General features: G+C 43.6%; 1 protein-coding gene across 3 annotated transcripts in view; it reads left to right on the top strand.

The window, feature by feature from the left end:
• The first annotated feature begins 329 nt into the window (after nt 1-329).
• Nucleotides 330-19,414, top strand: part of LOC132403740 (semaphorin-3E-like) — a 152,552-nt gene continuing 133,467 nt past the window's right edge. For 2 of the 3 annotated variants that reach the window (XM_059987383.1, XM_059987385.1), the window contains exon 1: nt 330-819. In XM_059987383.1, coding sequence (XP_059843366.1) covers nt 720-819 — 100 coding nt within the window. In that variant the 5' untranslated portion in view covers nt 330-719. The remainder of the gene's footprint in view (nt 820-19,414) is intronic. The other variant, XM_059987384.1, reaches the window with a different exon arrangement.

Raw genomic sequence — 19,414 nt, 5'->3', positions numbered from 1 at the left:
TACGAGTGCTCAGTTTATGCAGGCTTATTGCTTACGCTGAAAAACATAATTAACTCAGCTTTCTTCCAGTAAAGCTGCACATTGGTTACTAAGTGCTGGCCAAAGCGTTGTGTAACTTTAAAACTTATGAAAGAATTAAAGCCTCACTACCTCATATAAAACTTTCATTAGGAATCATTAAAGTACGGAGTTGCACTTTAAATGTTCAGCACAGGCTGCTCTGTCTTTTACTGTGACCCATAAATATATCTTGGCATTCTTCCACGTAACACCAGGGGGCTTTGGATCTGGGAGAGAGGCAGAGGGATGATCAGAGATCGGCGCGTGCATTGCTCGGGGTCTCTGCTCTAGGTCTCATGCTTCACAAGCTCGCCACTGCAGCCCCTGGAAGCACTGACCCCTGCTGCGGGCAAGCACAGGCCAGGAGGAACCTCTTGCTTCCAATTAGGAGAGGTGAAAGGTGAACCAAAGCTCACTACTTGGCAGAGAGTGAAGGATTTGGAAAACACCAGGGAGGTGGGATCAGGCTTCCAGAAGATTGAAATATAAGGCAGATGGTGTAGACCAGAAGATAAAATGTAATTCTGACACTGGGTGGAGAGAGAGAGAGAGAAAGAGAGAGAGAGAGAGAGAGAGAGAGAGAGAGAGAGAATTAGAGAGGATGAACATAGTTCCGATGTGAAGTGAAGGTGGAGGTGAAAGAGAAAATCTTCAGCAGTATGTCACTGATGGAGACACTGTGGCTTTTGCTTACACTGAGCCTGCAATATTGCAACGCAGGTGACACCAGCCATCCGAGACTACGCCTGTCATTTAAAGGTGAGTGCACGTTTTCTGTTGTCTTCAGCTGAGCTAATTGGAGAGCAAACTGCACTAAAGCTGTGACAGTCTGTTTGCCAGCTAGTTCAACAGTTCCTGCATTTCTCTCCTCTCTTCACCACAGGACACGCTTGTAAAGGAGTTGGTGTGGATTTGACAAACATTGCATTTCTTTGAATTTAAAGTCAACTCTTTAACCTTTTGGGTAAAGGGGAAGTTTAATTTCTGCATGTGGATTTTTTGAGCACGGCTGATATATGAATCAAACGCTATCGCTTTTCTGTAAATCTGTGTAGATCATGTTTGACAACAAAAATGCACAGGTCAATCGACTGAATGTGTCCCATCTGTCTTAACTCTTGGGTTCTCGATAGTATCCCCAGAAAACTTCTGAGCATTTTACTGATGCGCTATCACCAGAGGAGACAACCTCAAATATTCCCCCTGAACAATCCTTTCCCCAGTTAGACAGCTCTTTATGCTATTGTTAAACATTGGGTTTAGTTTGACATGCAAAATGTGATCTTTTCCAGAAATGTGTTCTGTCCTGTAACAGGGAACGCATGATTGAACGATTGATCTCAAGCAGCAGAGTATGGTTTAACGTTGGTATACTGGGAAGGAAACTTCCGGAATGCTGAGGGCAACCTTCTGCTTTCTGCAGTGTAGAGATCTGGTCTCCCTATCTTCAGAAAGATATTCTAATGAATAAGGAGTACAGAACAGTTCAGCAGGCTGGTTCCTAGGAGTCAGTGTGGTTCTGCGCAGGGAAAACTTCTCTCTCAAATCTGCTTTTAGAGGGAGTAATTTGGAAATTATTAAAGGCAGGGTAGTAGATATGGTTTACGTGGATCCTGACCAGAAAGTAAGGTCATGTTGTATCCAAGGCAAATTGAATGCAGCATTGGCTTGATGACAGGAAGCAAGAGGCAGATGTTGACTGGATCTGTAACCAGTGATGCGCGTTGGGACACTGATCGTTTATAGATATATGCAAATATCTAGGATGAGTAGGTCAATGAACTCAGCAATAAGTTTGCTGACAACACAAACATTGGTGAAGAAGGCAAAAAGGTGGCAGATGGAATTTAATCCAGACGGAATTGTGAGGTAATGTATTTTGGAACATTACTTTCTAACAGGACATACACAATAAGTGGCAAAGATGTCAGGAGTGCTGATTTACAGAGGGGACTCAGGATACAAGTCCCTGAACGTGTCTACAGAGATGGAGAGGGCGAAGGAGAAGACATTCATGATGTTTTGCTTCAGACGCCAGGGCAAGGTGTATGATAGTTGGTATCTCAACTCTGTAGCTATATAAATCATTGCTCAGGCCACGTGGGAGTGTTAAGTACAATTCTGGATGCCACCCCAGTAGTAAGATTAGCAGGAGTAGGAGCAATGAAGATGCTGCCTTTTGGATTGTCTTCCTTCCAAAGGGAGATTGGACAGGCTGGAACAAAGGAGGTTGAGGGGTCACCTTACAGAGGTTTTTAAAAGAATGAGGGGTAGAAGTGGAGTAGTCAGAATCTTTTCTTAGGGTGAGTGAGTCTTAAACGAAAGATCTCAGGTTTAAGATGTCGAGGGGAGAGATATGAAGCTGACCTGATGGAGGTTTCCATACAGATGGTCATAAGCTCAGAGACACAGAGCTATTCAGAATGGAGACAAGCTCTTCAGCTCGAGTGGTTCATTCTGACAACAGTACCTTCCTGCTGGTCTCAATCACCCATCACCCTCCAAACCCCTCCCCTCTATGTACCTATCCACATTCCTCTTAAATCTTGTAATTGCACCTGCCTCAACCACTTCCTCCGGCAGCTTATTGCAGGTACTCACTATCTTCTGTGTGAAGAAGTTACCTCTCAGGCCCCTTCAATTTCTCCCCTCTGATCTTGTATCTGTGCCCTCTAGGTTTAGACTCCCCAACCCTGGGGGGAAAAAAATAACCATCCACCTTATCCATACCCGTCATGACTTTTTAAACTTCTATGAGGTCACCCCTCATTCTCTTGAACTCCAGGGTGGCCAACCTCTTCCTTTGACCCTAGACCAAACAGCATCCTTGTAAATCTCTTCTGCACCCTCCCGATCAACAATGTCTTTTCTATAACAGGGTGACCCAAAGTTTACACAATACCCAAGTGTGGCCTCACCAATGATTTATATAACTGCAACATAATGTCCCTACTGCTAAACTCAACACCCTGACTGATGAAGGGGCAGCATGCCAAATGCCACCTTCACCACCCTGTTTACTTTTAGTGAACTATCCACTTGTAATCCCAGGTGCCTCTATTCCACAACACTTGCCAGTGCCTTGTCATTCACTGTATAGGTCCCATCCTGGTTTGACTTCCAAGATGCAACACCTCACACTTATACAAGCTGAAATCCATTCACCTTTCCTCAGCCTGTCTGCTAACTGATCAAGTTGTAATTCTTTGTAAACTGCTTCACTATCAACTAGATCCCCTAATTTAGTGGCATCAGCAAACTTGCTAATTGTGCCATGTACAGTCCTATTTAAAGAATTTACATCAATAAAGAATAACAGAGGGCCTGACACGGGTCATCTCTATAGTCACAGGCCTCCAGTTGAAGAGTAGACCTTTAGCCATCACTCTCTGCATCGTATCATTGAGCCAGTCCTGAATTCACCAGACAGCTCCCCCTGAATCCATTGTGACCTAACCTCCCAGTCAGCCAGGGACCTTGTCAAAGGGACTTCGCTGAAGTCCATAGCGAAAACATCCACTGCCCTACCTTCATATCTCCCCTTATTTATCTCTTCAAAACAGCTCCAAAATGTTCGTCAGATAAGAATGCCCTGGGTGGAGGGATAAGGATGGAGCTGGCAAAGGAAGTTGTGGAGGCAGATAAAAGGAATTTGGACAATCATTGAGGGATGCAGGCCTCTATATTAGAGTAGTTAGGATCGACATTCCCTCTAATTTACTTTACAACTGTACGGACCAACCATTGCTCCGAGCAGGAAATTGTTACATGGCCTGAAACTAAGGCACTTTAAATATTTTTTTGTAATATGCATACTATGAATATTTAGAATGAAAATTGAAAACTCAGATATTTTTGATTTTATTTATTAGTTGAAAGGTATAATGAAATGCAGTACAACAAGGAAAATCTCTCACGTTTCATAAACCTTTTCTTGTCTGTCTTTATTCCAGCTATGCAGCAATAAAGGCTATGCGCGCGGGAGCATTTCAGTGACTGTGCATCCGTGTACCTGCACAGCTTAGAAGGAACAATGGTTAGGGCTGTGGTCAGCATGGATAAGTTGGGCATAAAAGGACTGCGTACGTGCTGTATATGGTGCGCTTATTGTACAAGGATAGATTAAGCTGACTGAGACTGTGGATTGTTGAGATCAGGTAATCTCATTAAGCAAGGCTAAAATTCTAATGGGAAACAACAGGACAGGTGTGGAACTGAGGATTCCCCTTCCTGGGGTGCCTGAGAACTGTAGGACTTAATGACAGATCCCATAACAGGTCCTTCGGCCCATCGAGTTCATGCTGATCATAAATGAACACTCATGGTTTTATACCCTTCAATCTCTGCATGCCAAGGAATAAAGTCCTAGCCTACTTGACCTCCTCCCTTTGACTCGGGCCCTCGATATCCGGCAACGTCCCTGTAAATTTCCTCTGCACTCCTTCGAGTCTAGTGATGTGCTTTCTGAATCAGGGATTGTACTTGGCCACTCCCAGTTCGTGCTGGGAATTCAGATTTTTCCCAAGCAGTTATCATTTGATCAGTTGAATTTTGTGTAACATTTTGACATTTGACGATAATGTAAAGTGATTGCAGAACAATAATTCAATTATAACTTAGTATGTGCCGGATAATAGCAGTAAAATAAGGTAAATGTTCCTTCTCAGTAAGTGGGAGGGAGCCTATGGCTTGGCCATGTGTTGCTGCCTCATTTTCTGTTCCACAGTCACCAGACCAACTACTGCACTATTTGTCATATCAAACGATCCTTTATTTAACTCTTGTTTCTGCTCAGTGCACCCTCAAGATGGGCTTCCAGTCACGACGGACAGTACCGAGATGTGGTTTCCATTGAGGTCATAGCTCAGAATTAGTTTTTTATTGTTCTTAGGGTGTACAGGATGATAAGAAGCATAGATCAAGCAATAGCCAAAGACATTTTCCCAGGGCAGAAATGGCTAATACAAGGGGCATAATTTTAATTTGATTGGAGGAAATTATGGGCAGATGTTAGAGATGGGTTTTTTTGCACAGAGAATGGTGGTTGTTTGAAACGCACTTCCATGGGTGAAGAAGAGGCAGATACACAGGGGACATTTAAGAAACTCTTAGATAGGCACATGGATGATATAACAATGGAGGGCTATATGGGAGGGAAAGGTTCGATTGATCTTAGAATAGGTTACGAAAGGGTAAATGTATGAGGAGTGTTAGATGGCTTTGGGTCTGTATTCTCTGGAGTTTAGAAGAATGGGGGGGATCTCATGAAACCTACATCTGCAGCATGATACCACCCACACTGGACCCTCTACAGTTCGCCTACTGACACAACCTTTCGACAGATGACACAATAGCCACAGCTTTACACACTGTTCTTACACATCTGGAGAAGAAGGATGCTTACATGAGAATGCTGTTCTTGGACAGCGTTCAACACCATAATTCCCTCCAGGCTTGACTAGAAGCTCAGAGACCTCCGCCTTCACCCTGTCTTGTGTAGCTAGATCCTGGACTTCCTCACCTCTGCCCCTCTAACCCCCAACACAGGAGCTCCTCAGAGCTGCGTCCTAAGCCCCCTCCTTTACTCCCTGTACACCCAAGACTGTGTCACCACCACAGCTCCAATCTGCTAATTAAATTTGCTGACAACACTGCACTGATTGGCCTAATCTAACCTAAGAGAAGAAGCTATCACCCTGACACAGAGGTGTCAAGAAAACAACCTCTCCCTCAATGTGGAAAAAACAAAGGAGCTGGTTGTGGACTACAGGAGGAATGGAGACAGGCTAACCCCTACTGACATCAGTGGATCTGGGGTTGAGAGGGTGAACAGCTTTAAATTTCTGGGCATACACATCGAAGATCTCATGTGATCTGTATATGCCAGCTGTGTGATGGAAAAAGCACAACAGCTCCTCTTTCACCTCAGACAGTTGAAGAAGTTTGGCATGAGTCCCCAAATCCTAAGAACTTTCTCGAGGAGCACAACTGAGAGAATCCTGACTGGCTGCATCACTGCCTGGTATGGGAACTGTACTTCCAGGAGTCTCTTAAAAGACCCTATCATTTCCACCTCCACCGCAACTGCTGGGAGCCCATTCCACGCACTCACCACTCCCTGTGTAAAAAAACTTACCCCTGACATCTCCTCTGCACCCACTCCCCAGCACCTTAAACCTGTGTCCTCTTGTGGCAACCATTTCAGCCCTGGGAAAAAGCCTCTGACTATTCACACGATCAATGCCTCTCATCATCTTATACACCTCTATCAGGTCACCTCTCATCCTCCGTCGCTCCAAGGAGAAAAGGCCGAGTTCACTCAACCTATTCTCATAAAGCATGGTTCCCAATCCAGGCAACAATCTTGTAAATTTCCTCTGCACTCTTTCTATGGTTTCCACATCCTTCCTGTAATGAGGCGACCAGAATTGAGCACAGTACTCCAAGTGGGGTCTGACCAGGGTCCTATATAGCTGCAACATCACCTCTCGGCTCTTAAACTCTATCCCCGGTTGATGAAGGCCAATGCACCGTATGCCTTCTTAACCACAGGGTCAACCTGCATAGCAGCTTTTTGAGTGTCTCATTTGGGTGAAGGATGCAGGAAATAAAGTCAATTCAATATTGAAAGGCCAATATATAGAGAACTTGGAGAGAATGTTTCCCATAGTGGGGGGAGTCCAGGACCAGAGAGCACAGCTTCAGGATACAAGGATGTCCCTTTAGAACAGAGATGGGAAGGAATTTCTTTAGCCAGAGGGTGATTAGTTCATTGCCACAGACAACTGTGAAGGCCAGGTAATTAACTATATTTAAAGTGAAGATTAATAAGTTCCTGATTAATCATGGTGTCAAAGATACAGGGAGAAGGCAGGAGGATGGGGTTGAGATGAATAATAAATCAGCCATGATGGAATGGCAGAGCAGACTTCATGGGCTGAATGGTCTCATTCTGCTCCTATATCTTATGGCAAAAGGATGGCACAACATAATGGGCCAAGGTCCTGTACAGTGTTTTAGTGATCTGCTGAATGTTCATGGATATCTGCTTCTGTGGCCTGTCCACCTCGAGGTCTGACATGTTGTGCATTCGGAGGTGTGCTTCTGCACAGCACATGGATATTTGTTGCCTTCCTGTCAGCTTGAAGCAGTCTGGCCTTTCTCCTCTGACCTCTCTCATTAACAAGGTGCTTTCACCCACAGAACTGCCGCACACTGAATACTTCTGTTTTTCACACCATTCTTTGTAAACTCTAGAGCCTGTTGTGTGTGAAAATCCCAGGAGGTACTCAAACCATGGCATCTGGCACCGACAATCATTCCACAGTTAAAGTCACTTAGTTCTCATTTCTTCCCCATTCTGATGTTTTGGCTGAACGACAACTGAACCTCTTGACCATGCCTGCTTGCTTTTATGCATTGAGTTGCTGCCACATGATTGGCTGATTCGATATTTGCATTGATGAGCAGGAGCAGAGGTGTGCCTAATAAAGTGGCCACTGAACGTAGGTTACCATATAGCAGATTCATTTTCTTGCAGACATTTGTAAGAAAAATACAAAGTCGAACAAACAACATGCAAACAAAGACAAACTATGCAAATACATGTAATACTGAGAGCATGAGTAGTAAAGAGTGAGTCCAGAGTTGTGAGTGAGGTTATCCATACTACTTCAAGAGCCTGATGATTGAGGGGTAATAACTCCTCCTGAACCTGCAGGTGAGGGATCTCAGGCTTCTGGTAACTCTTGTTCTCACTACACGTTCTGCCTGAAATGTTGATTATTTCTACCATTTTTCCCTTACTTAGTTCAGATTTCCAGTATTTGCAGTTTTTGTTTTATTCGCAGTTCCAGCATCTGCACTTTGGTAACTTAGTTCATATTTGGTTATTATGTAGAAAGAGCAACAGTTTGTCACTTCATTCAGATTGTTATTCACTTCGGATCTCCAGCATCTGCAGTGTTTTCATCTGGCTGGCCTGTCGGGTATCTCTAAGAGCTTCCGTTACTTTGTTCTCATTTCCAGCATCTGCAGCTCTAAGTCTCCTCAGAGCTACTTCACCATACCGCACAATTCAATTTCGGGATTTCCAGCATCTGCAGAATAACCTTGTGTTTGGAGTTACCTCAATGTGTTTTCCATTTCATATTACAATCCACCAGTTTATTTTTTATCGTTTAATTGCACGTTTTCAGACCAGCGCTGCATGATATTAATTCTGGTTATGAATCAGTTTGGAGGAATTGTAACACTAAACTCTCGTGTCCTGTCTGCAGGCTAGAAGAGATTGTAATTGTAAGAGTCTTTTGTAATTGTCTTGTTTTAATCCTGCTGTGGTGATTCCAAATCAGAACCAGGTTAAAATTGATGTCAGCAACAATTAAGTAAAGATGGCTGCATCACTTCTGAAGAAAGTCTCAGTCAACGGATGTGAAATTTCCTGCAGGATTAACTCTTGATACATCTTTGGAATGATCAGATTAACCTCTGAGCTCTCAGGGCTGCTGGAATGTTAAACGTCCATCAACAAATTTCAATACTGAGAAGCCCCAAAAGATTGTAAAATATGTGTGTGGATTTGTTACCCCAGCCTGAAATCAATTTAAAATCCACTTTTGTTACATAGAATAGATTACAGGTACATGGAACACAGAACAGAGAACATGGAACAGTGCATCCCATTACAAGCAATTCATTTTAGGCTATGTCCACACTACATTGGATAAATCCATAACCAAAGCTTTTTCTCTTTGTTTTTACCCTCCATCTACACTAAAACGGTGTTTTTACCCCCCGAAAATGGAGATTCTTAGAAACGCTCTCCAGAGTGTGTAATTTTGAAAATGCCGTTTGGGCAGAGCAGTGTGGACGGGGTAACTGGAGAAATCTAAAAACGCTGTCATGACGTGCTGGAACAGATGGTGATGGCAGCGCACCATTTCATTGTTTTCATGAACGCAACCTAACAATTTCAGAACAGACGGCAATAAGACTGAAGCCAGAAGAGTTAGAAAATGTACTCACCAAATACTTTGACCCATAACTTACTGAATAAATAAAATAACTCACTTTGCCCTGTTTTCTGTCCTTGCTGGTATGAAGGTGATTTACCTATTTATGCAGGTACTTCTCAGACAATAGGTATGTAACAGCCTAATGTAACATTGTATGGAAATACAAGATAATACTGATGCAGACATGTTTTATACATTTTACAAGGGGCTTTATTAATGCAACAGATTTAGTCAGTTTTTCAATGTTCATTGTCAGCCGGGTCACATTGTCCGTGAACTCCCCGTCGGTTGCCTCCATACGCTCCAGTATTTGTTTTTTTTTTACTTTTAAGTCCTCCTGCGCGAGAGCCAACAGCTGTCTGTCGTTTAAGTTTTTCTAGTCTGTAACTGAACAAATGCGCACCAAGTCTTTCACGGCGAGATTCGACACTGAACACGTCACTCATTTTCGGTAGATGTGTCCTGCGCCTGCGCAGTAGGAGGAGGTTCGCCAAAGTATCCATTTTAATGTGGACAGAGATAGTTTTTAAAATGCCTAATGTGGACGCCTATCATTATTATGTGAAACTGGCATTTTCAAAATTATTCGGTCTAGTGTGGACATAGCCTTAGTTTTCCTGTTGTTCATTGTGACACTTGGTTGGATACAAGCTGGTATAAAAACACAAGAACATATATGAACATAAAAAATAGGAGCAGGGGTCAACCATCTGGCTTGTTGAGATTACTTTGCCATTCAATACAGTCATGGCTGATCTGTCCGCAGACTCTGCTGCCTTTTCACCATATCTTAATTCCCCCGTTATGTTGAAAATCCAACTCAATGAGAAAGCATCTACTGCTTCCCTGGGGATTTAATTCCACAGATACACGGTTCTCTGAGTAAAGCAGTTCCTCCTCATCCCAGTCCTGAATCTATTACCCCGAGTCTTAAGGCTATGTCCCCTAGTTCTAGTCTCACATACCAGTGCAGACAATGTTCCTGTCTCTAACATATTTATCCTTCTCATAGCTTTCTGTATTCTGTGTGGAACTCCTGACAAAAACCTGCAAATTCCCAGCCCTTATCCACTATGCCTGTCTTTTTGTGATATTCATTACTATTGTGGAATTCAGGTCTGGCTGAGAAATGACACGTTAACATGGTCAGACCTGTAAACCATCCTCATCCTTCCTAGTAGTTATTCCAGAGAGGGGCACCATTCCCTCTGACTCTGTCCCAGCAGGAATTAAGTTCAAACCCACTTTATTAACTCAGATAATCAAAAGCGTAAATCACACTGCAGTGGCATTAACCATTGTCCTCTGCTACAGACCATGGTAATTACCACGGACAGAATAACTGGCCCTGACGACGTTGACACGTGCTTCAACACATCACAGTAACCAGGATCAGTCAGTCCCACTGGGTCTGTGGATTATGGTCCTCACCCTTTTAAAACAAACTCTACATTTGTTCTGCCACAGGATGTTATTTAATATTTATAGTTCTACAGTGTTTGACAGTTCCCAGAAGTGTTGCAGATCTGCCTGGTCTTTATGAAAGTGCAATAGAAAAATGAAAAATAAATGTGTTATTAGTCAGGAAATAAATATTAATGTTATTGCATCAAACCACTGCCCTGCAGGTCAAACTCTAGAGAGAGAGTGTGATCAATCACCGATTCGATACACAGTGAGTGGGAACACCCAAGTCTGGTGCTCAGGAGAAGGTGCCAAGGGTAACCCCAGATGTTGCTCTCCTGACAGCTGAGGTCTACGAGCCCAACGCAAAACAACATGTAAATTTTTTGTGCGGTTCTGGTTAACACTCAGTTCTGTGCTTCCGCCTCCTGACCAGCAGAGCAAGCACAAAGATCTGCATTGCACAGCCTTAATGACGGAGGCAGGCAGTTTATCAAGACCGATCCATGTAACATTGCTAAAGCAAGAAAGGCAGCAGATGCTGCAAATCCAAAGCCACACACACAACATGCTGGGGACCCACTGAGTTCCACCAGCATTTTGAGTGTGTTGTATATAATATTGCTGTCCTTTACGTTTTCAGACCAGAATCAGAATCAGATCACCAAGTACTATGCTTTGAAAGTTTTAAACACAAGAGGTTCTGCAGATCCTGAATATTCAGAGTAACATGCACAAAATGCAAGGGGGATCTCAGTAGGTCAGGCAGCATCCCTGTAAATGAATAAACAGTCAATTTTTGCGCTGAGACCCTTCATCACGACTCAACTGTTTATTCACTTCCATAGATGCTGCTACACCTGCTGAGTTCCTCCTGCATTTTATACAGTGTGAAATCTATCATTTTGCAGCAGCAGTACAATGCAAAGTCATACAATTACTACAAGTCACAAGATAAGAAGCACAAAAAAGGAAAATGGAGATGGTGTTCTGGTGTTCATCTAGAAATGTGATCATGGAGGCGAAGAAGCTGTTCCTGAATGGTTGAGTGTGAGTAGGTTCGACTCATACCAGTGTGACGAGAAGAATCCAAATGAAACTGGAAAGAATCCAGCATCTCTACATTTAGTTGCATAAAACTCTACAACATTACTTTGAATTAACTTCGTACAGTATATAACGTGGTTTTAAAGCCCCGAATTTTGTAATGGGAGAAAGCAGCTTGGAGGAAGAATAGGACTGAGAATCAAGGTCCTGTGATGGCTTTGGCCAAGTTTTGGAGATATTTTATCTCAAAGTTCAAAAGATCGAAGTACATTTATTATCGAAGTATGAAAACATTATACATCCTTGAGATTCGTCTCCTTACAGACAGCCAGAGAACAAAGAAACCCAAAAGAACCCATTAAAAAAAAGAATGTCAAACACTCAATGCGCAGAGAGGGGGGGGGAAATGTCATGCCAACAACACAAGGGAAGCAAATAGCATTCAGAACAAAAGTGAGTTCATAGACGGAGCTCGGAGCAGCCGGAGTTCAGAGCAGAGCTGAGTAAATGTCGCATAGAGAGAGCAGAACTGGACCGACCCGCCTCTTGTCCCGACGCCCTGTTTCTGTTTCTGTTTCGGATTCATGTCCGCCTCTGCAGAGAGAGAAGCAGAGTTTGAAAAGTGAAGATACATCTTCAACCGGAATGTTAACGCTGCTTCACTTTGCACAGATCCCACTAACCTGCCAATAGGTTCCAAAATCTTTGGTTTCTATTTCAGATTTTCAGTGTTAACTATCTTTAGATTTTAAGTTAAATTTGGAACTTATGTTTCAGCTCCACTGAAGACTGTCAGAGAAACACGATAAACAGCACAACATTGTGGGCTAAAAGGCCCGTTCCAGTGCTGTCTTTTCTATTATATTGTAAAAGATCCTGTTTTCTCTGGAAGCGACATTACATCTAGTTGTAACAGCACATTGCTGCAGCTAAATAAAATCACCAGCAAGAAGATTTAACTTAACTTGTGAAAGTAATTTCCAAAAACGCTTGCAACATTTGTCATCATCACAGATCTATAAACCATCTACCTTTACAGTAAACACGTGGTTACTAAACTTCAGTGAAAGTTCTTGCACTCTTGCAGGCCTCAGTATGAAATAATGCAGCCTTCAGGAGATGTGACTGGAACAGCGGCCATCAACACAAGGACTATGGTACACAAAGCAGAAGGTTCCTTCTTCCTTCCTGTGGTCTTTGGATTTGGGCAGTGTGGGCACTTGTTGCTCTGACAAGGATCCAGGCATAGAAGCACACGAGTTTCCAAATGCTGGAAACTGCGGCAACAAACAGTCTGGTGTAGGGACTTAGCGGGTTGAACAGCACCTGTAGGAGGACAGGAGCTGACAACGTCTCAGGCTGAAACCCCGCGTCAGGGCTCCTGTATCACTCCTGGTCTTTTGACCTGAAATGGCAACGCCCTTCCTTTCCACAGATCCCACTCAGCTGCTCAGTTCCTCCAGCCTGACCTGGGCCACGGAGTCAGTGTGGTAGCATGTGACTTCACAATCTGCCTCCTTATGACGTTGTGCCTCACTGTCTACCTGCACTGCACTTTCTCTATAACATTTTATTCCACATTCTGTTATTACTTTCATTTACTCTATGTCAATTCACTGTTGTACTGACTTCATCTCTATGAACAATAGGCAAGCAAACTTTTCACTGAATCTCGATACATAAATCAAATTGCCAGTTTTCATTTAGCAGAAACGTTGCTCCCAATGAGGGACCAAGCATTGGGCTGACAATTAAAATCCAGAGTGAACATGGTGGGACATTTGATAACCCGGAGAGTCACAACCCAGTCATTTCTTGTCAACCTTTTCCTGAGAAAGTCCCAAGAGATAATCAGCTGTGCATAAAAGTATGACATAAGTTGATGGTGAAAGCACTAAATATACTAATTCCCAATTTACCTCCAACAAGCTGCTTTAAAACCCACACACGGCATGTAAAACAATCGGGAAAGTTTCATATACTGATTCGGTCAGGAACCTCCACAATCCCTCCTCGTTCGCTGTGAGTTAAAGCCTGCATTCCATCTGAATAATAGGAATCTTGTGATCAAATATTAATGACTTTTTCCCTGGGTCAAAATGTCAAGCACTAGAGAATGTGCATTTAGATTGAAAGGGGAAGTTTGAAAGAAGTGTGTGACAGGTGTTTTCTTAAAGACTGAGAGAGGCGGGAGCCTACAGCAGACTGCTAGGAGTGTTTGCAGAGATCATTGCAAAGGCTGTTAGTCGGACTAATGAATACGCAGGGGAAGGAGGAACAGGCAGAAGAGAATTAATTTAATTTGGCATCGTGTTCGGAGCAGACGTTGCAGGCCGATGGGCCTGTTCCTGTGCTGTACCGCTCTGCGGCTGTGTTCTGTATTCAGAAAATAATTGACGTGTCGGAAGACCTTCGGATCCTGCAGCCCAACAGATGGCTCTTCCCTCCATGGAACCCAGATTTAAATTCATGCTTTTCACTATTCTTCTCTCACCTGCCCTTTCATCTTTGCGAGGCTCTCTCTCCTTGCTGTTGCTGACTCTTTGGAGTTCCTCTGAACAGCAATGTTTGTTTTGTGAGCAGACAGCAGGATTAGTGCCAAGGCTGACAATACTCCCACAGTGCAATAGTGACAAAGAAGAATTTTGACCACAAAATCTTTCTGCTCAAGTCCATATTTTTGGGACTAATCCCTTAACTTAATTATCTAATAATAGAGTGCATACCAACAAGGACCTCCCTGATCTGTGTGACACAACTTTTCAGTCCGACCATCACATCCATCAGGAATTAATTTATCTTTAAAGTTGGAGCAAGAGGAAATGTGGAGAATCAGGAAAAGGGCCAGGGAGAAGATTAGAGGAGGGGAGATTGGTTGTCTGTAAGGTTCTTAAAAAAAACATATGGGTCCTGATTAACTCCAGCAGGTTGACAGCTTGAGGTTACATCCTAACGAGGAAGTTGTCGTGCTGTGGATGGATGGTAGTGAAAAAATCTGAAATTAACCAGAAAATGTACGAAGAGCATTTGATGCTACTGCCTCTCCTGGGATTTCCTTTCAAAATACTTGTCAGAGGGTCAGAAAGGTTACCTAGAGACACAGAACAAAGAGGCTGTGGTATCCTGTCTAGAATTCTCACCAAACCCTAACCTCTGTCAGCGCAATGATAAGGTGATCCCCACTCCGATTCCGAGTATCAACTACAGGATAAAACATTCTGAGAAATCACTCATCACCCAACCTCCACTCTCACGGAGACATGTGGACATCCCCACACACACACACACACACACACACACACACACACACACACACACACACACACACACACACACACACACACACACACACACACACACACACACACTTCTCTAGCATTCCTGTTGGGCCCTTGGATGTCTGCTTTTATGAAAGTGAGACAAAGAAATTGTTTAATTCCTCAACCATCTACATATTCCTATTATACAGTCTCCCGTCTTGTCCTTAAGAGACTCAAACTAGGAAAGACATTGTCAAACAGGAGATGGTGCAGAAGAGATTTGTCCCAAGGAACTGAGGTATAGGGGAAGGTTGACCATACTGGATCTTCACTCTATGAGAGGTGACCTCATAAAAATTTATAATATTTTTATAAATGTTATAATATATATATGTTATAATTTTATTATATATATATATATATTATAATTTTATATATATATTATAATTTTATTATATATATAATTTATAATGCTCATGGCATTGGGGGCAGGGTTTCAACATGGATAGAAAACTGGTTGGCAGATAGAAAGCAAAGGGTAGCAGTGAATGGGTGTTTCTCGGACTGGCTGGAGGTGACTAGTGGGGTACCACAGGGCTCTGTATTGGGACCACAGCTCTTTATGATTTATGTCAACGATTTAGATGAGGACATTGAAAACTATATCAGCAAGTTTGCTGATGATACTAAACTGGGTGGCAGTGTGACATGCGAAGAGGATGTTAGGAGAATACAGGGAGACTTGGATAGGCTGTGTGAGTGGGCAGATACTTGGCAGATGTCATTCAATGTGAATAAATGTGAAGTTATCCACTTTGGAAGCAGGAACAAGAGGGCAGAGTATTGTCTGAACGGTGTAGAGTTAGGTAAGGGAGAAATGCAAAGAGACCTAGGAGTCCTAGTTCATCAGTCAATGAAGGTGAATGAGCAAGTGCAACAGGCAGTGAAGAAGGCAAATGGAATGTTGGCCTTTATTACAAGGGGAATTGAGTACAAGAGCAAGGATGTCCTTTTGCATTTGTACAGGGCCCTGGTGAGACCACACCTGGAATATTGTGTACAGTTTTAGTCTCCAGGTTTAAGGAAGGACATTCTGGCAATTGAGGAAGTGCAGCGTAGATGCACTAGGATGATTCCTGGGATGGCAGGGCTGTCTTACGCAGAGAGATTAGAGAGATTGGGCTTGTACACACTGGAATTGAGGAGATTGAGAGGGGATCTGATTGAAACGTTTAAGATAATTAAAGGATTTGATAGGATTGAGGCAGGAAATATGTTCCAGATGTTGGGAGAGTCCAGTACCAGAGGGCATGGATTGAGAATAAGAGGTCAGTTATTTAAAACAGAGTTGAGGAAGAACTTCTTCTCCCAGAGAGTTGTGAAGGTGTGGAATGCACTGCCTCGGAAGACGGTGGAGGCCAATTCTCTGGATGCTTTCAAGAAGGAGCTGGATAGATATCTGATGGATAGGGGAATCAAGGGATATGGGGACAAGGCAGGGACTGGGTATTGATAGTGAATGATCAGCCATGATCTCAGAATGGCGGTGCAGACTCGAGGGGCCGAATGGTCTACTTCTGCACCTATTGTCTATTGTCTATTGTCTATCATGAGTGCTATAGATAAGGTGGATGGTCATACACTTTCCCCAAAAGTAGAGGGGACAGCTACAAGGGAAGAGATGTAAAAGAGACCTGAGAGGGTAGTGAGTACCTAGAATGAGCTGTCAGAGGAAGTTGTCAAGGTGGTTACAATTCCAATGTTTAAGAGGTTTTTGGATAGGGAAGACGGGGAGGGTCTTGGAGGGTTATGGTCCAAACACAGGCAACTGGGACTAGCAGGGAGGATGCTGTATTCGGCACGAGCTAATAGGGCCAAAGGGCCTGTTTCTGCGCTGTCCCACTCTATGACTAACCTCAAACAACCTGCAATACACAGGCCTTCTCAGACTTCTGTCATCATAATAATTCACCTCTGCCAACAGCTGTGGAGGAACCACAAATGCAGATCAGGGTCATGGAGCGCTACAGCTCCTTTGGAATCTGTGCCTTCAATGATTCTTCTCCTTACAGGTTAGGCGTTATTTCTTTATATGCTCTCCACTGCCATGTCTTGTCTCATGTCTTATCTTCTTCTCTTCTGTCTTCTCTTATACCTTCAACATTTTCATTTGAAGGTCCTAGGTTTTTACTGAACCACGTCACTTCCACACAAAGTTCTGATCATTTTTTGCTCAGTTTTCCTAAAGGCCTCATTACACCATGATCAGATTTAGCTGGAATCAGTGAAGGAACCGTGTGGATAAAACCAGTGCCTTTGGAAATGAAGTTACACAGGTCCCAGACACCTCATGTCCCAACCAGTTGAAAGACACCGAGGGAAGTTGGCATGCTAGGCAGCACCTGTGCAGGAAGCGTAATGGTCATCGTTTGAGGTCCTGACACAGGGTCTTGACCCCAAACAATGGCCATCTTTCTGCCTCCACAGATGATACTGGATGCTCCAAGTTCCTGCAACATACTCCAGATCCAGCATCTACAACCAGTTGTGTCTGATGTACAAAATGATATGAGATATGGCTGAAGTGGACAGCTAGAGGCATTTTCCCAGGGCAGAAACGACTAATATGAGGGCGTATAACTTTAAGGATATAGGAGGGAAGTATAGCAATGATGTCAAGTTTTTTACAGGGAGTGGAGACATTGCCCGAGGTGGTGGTGGACAAAGATGCATTAAGGTACATTTAAGAATCTCTTAGTTAGACACTTGGATCGGAGAAAAATGGAAGATTATGTCAGAAGCAAGCACTAGATCAATCATGAAGTAGGTTAGAAGGTCAGCACAACATTTTGGGCCAGTGGGGACTGTACTGTTCTATGTTCCATGTTCTATATTCTATGTTCTAAAGGAGGTAGCATGTGTTCAGGAACTGTTATTAAAGGAGCACACCCTTCCAGCCCAGCTGTTGTGACGAGTCCTCCAGGAATATGACTGACGATCAGTTTCCCTGCCCGAGCACTTTCCGTGGTTAACCAAGGCAGATGTCAGAGCAGACATTTGGGAAATGCATATTTATAGAACATTTTCAAATGTCTTCATTGCATCCTATAATAACAGCGGAACGGGTTCTTGATGTAAGGACGGGCACTAGTGCTCCACATCTTGATGTGGGATTCACCACATCCCCACTTCCATTATCTCTCATCAACCACCAAGAATAATTGATGGCTGCAGTGCCCAGGTAGACAAGACTGCTAACCTAGTCAGACATTTCTAAGCATAAATCAGTGAAGATCCTAACGAATGAAGCATTTGAGACTAAATTGTCATGAGTACGGAGACGCCACAGATTTTTCTATCTTTAATTTAATGCTTGTTTTTTGTTGCTAATTTTAACATGAACATTTCCAGTCATGCGACTTCCAGCGGACAGGGGCCAGAACACAGGCTGGTACTTGCTCCTTCACCCTGGGGCCAGGGTAGAGAGAAGACCTGCATTTCACTGGTGTGCTCGAAGGGCACCCTGAATAATTTGTTTCAATTTATTGGTACCTGGACATCATTGTCAAAGACTACCAATTACTGCCCACTCACCCCTCTTTGCCCTTAAGGATGGAGAGGTGAACACCTGCTGGAGCTGCTGCAGTCCTTCTGATGCTACTGGGGAGGAGGTTCTTGGGTTTAGATCATGAAAGGAAAGACCTGCGATGTATTTCACAGTCAGGACTACGTGCTTCTTGGGAGGAAACCTGTGGGTGGTATTTCCACGTCCCCATGTGCACTGGAGGTGGAGGTCGCAGGTTCAGGGATGCTCTCAGAGTGACTGTGGCCACAGGGCCAATTAACCATGCTCCAGGGAATGTGGCAATACACACAAAATGCTTGAGGATCTCAACAGGACAGGCAGCATCTATGGAGGGAAATGGAGAGTCAGCCTATTGGGCTAAGACCCTTCACCAGGACTGAATGTCAACTGCTTACTCCCCTCCACAGATGCTACCTGACCTGGTGAGTTCCCCCTGCACAGAGTGCACTTTGCTCAATGTTTTCAGCACAGACCTGGAGAGGATTTTCTGTAGGTTGAGGGCCACCTGCTTATAGCCCACACGGACAGTGGCATCTCCCCCTACTGCTGTGGCCTCCACACACCACTCCCATAGAACAATGACTGAAACTCTGAGCACACACATGCACCCACAAGGATTCAACTTGAACACACTGTGGCACTGTTGGTCAGGATGATTTCAGTTGTGCTTCTGTAGAAGCTAAGCAACAGCTTTTGTGGGAGTTTGGCCTGTTTCAGCTTTCTGAAGAAGAAGAGTGAGGAAGAAGAATAATGCGACACTGAAGAACATTCCAGAATCATAACCGTTAAGCAGACACATTGAACAACAGAGATGGTGTGTCCATTAGGAAACATACTAAACAGTTCCACATATAGAAGCAGTCATATAAAGTACAAGCAGGGGATTAGTTGTTAGACTACAAAGAAAATAACAATTATACAGTCTAACAATGCCATCATATTGAAGGAACTGCCCTGCACAGCTCGCAAACTCTGTGTGTGTCCCTACCCCACAGAAAGTGGAGGTGATCAGAGTCACAGCCCCAGATCGATGTTTCCCC

This window comes from Hypanus sabinus, chromosome 13 (genome assembly GCF_030144855.1).
Source record: "Hypanus sabinus isolate sHypSab1 chromosome 13, sHypSab1.hap1, whole genome shotgun sequence".
Taxonomy (NCBI): Eukaryota; Metazoa; Chordata; class Chondrichthyes; order Myliobatiformes; family Dasyatidae; genus Hypanus; species Hypanus sabinus.
This window is presented reverse-complemented; position numbering and strand designations above follow the sequence as displayed.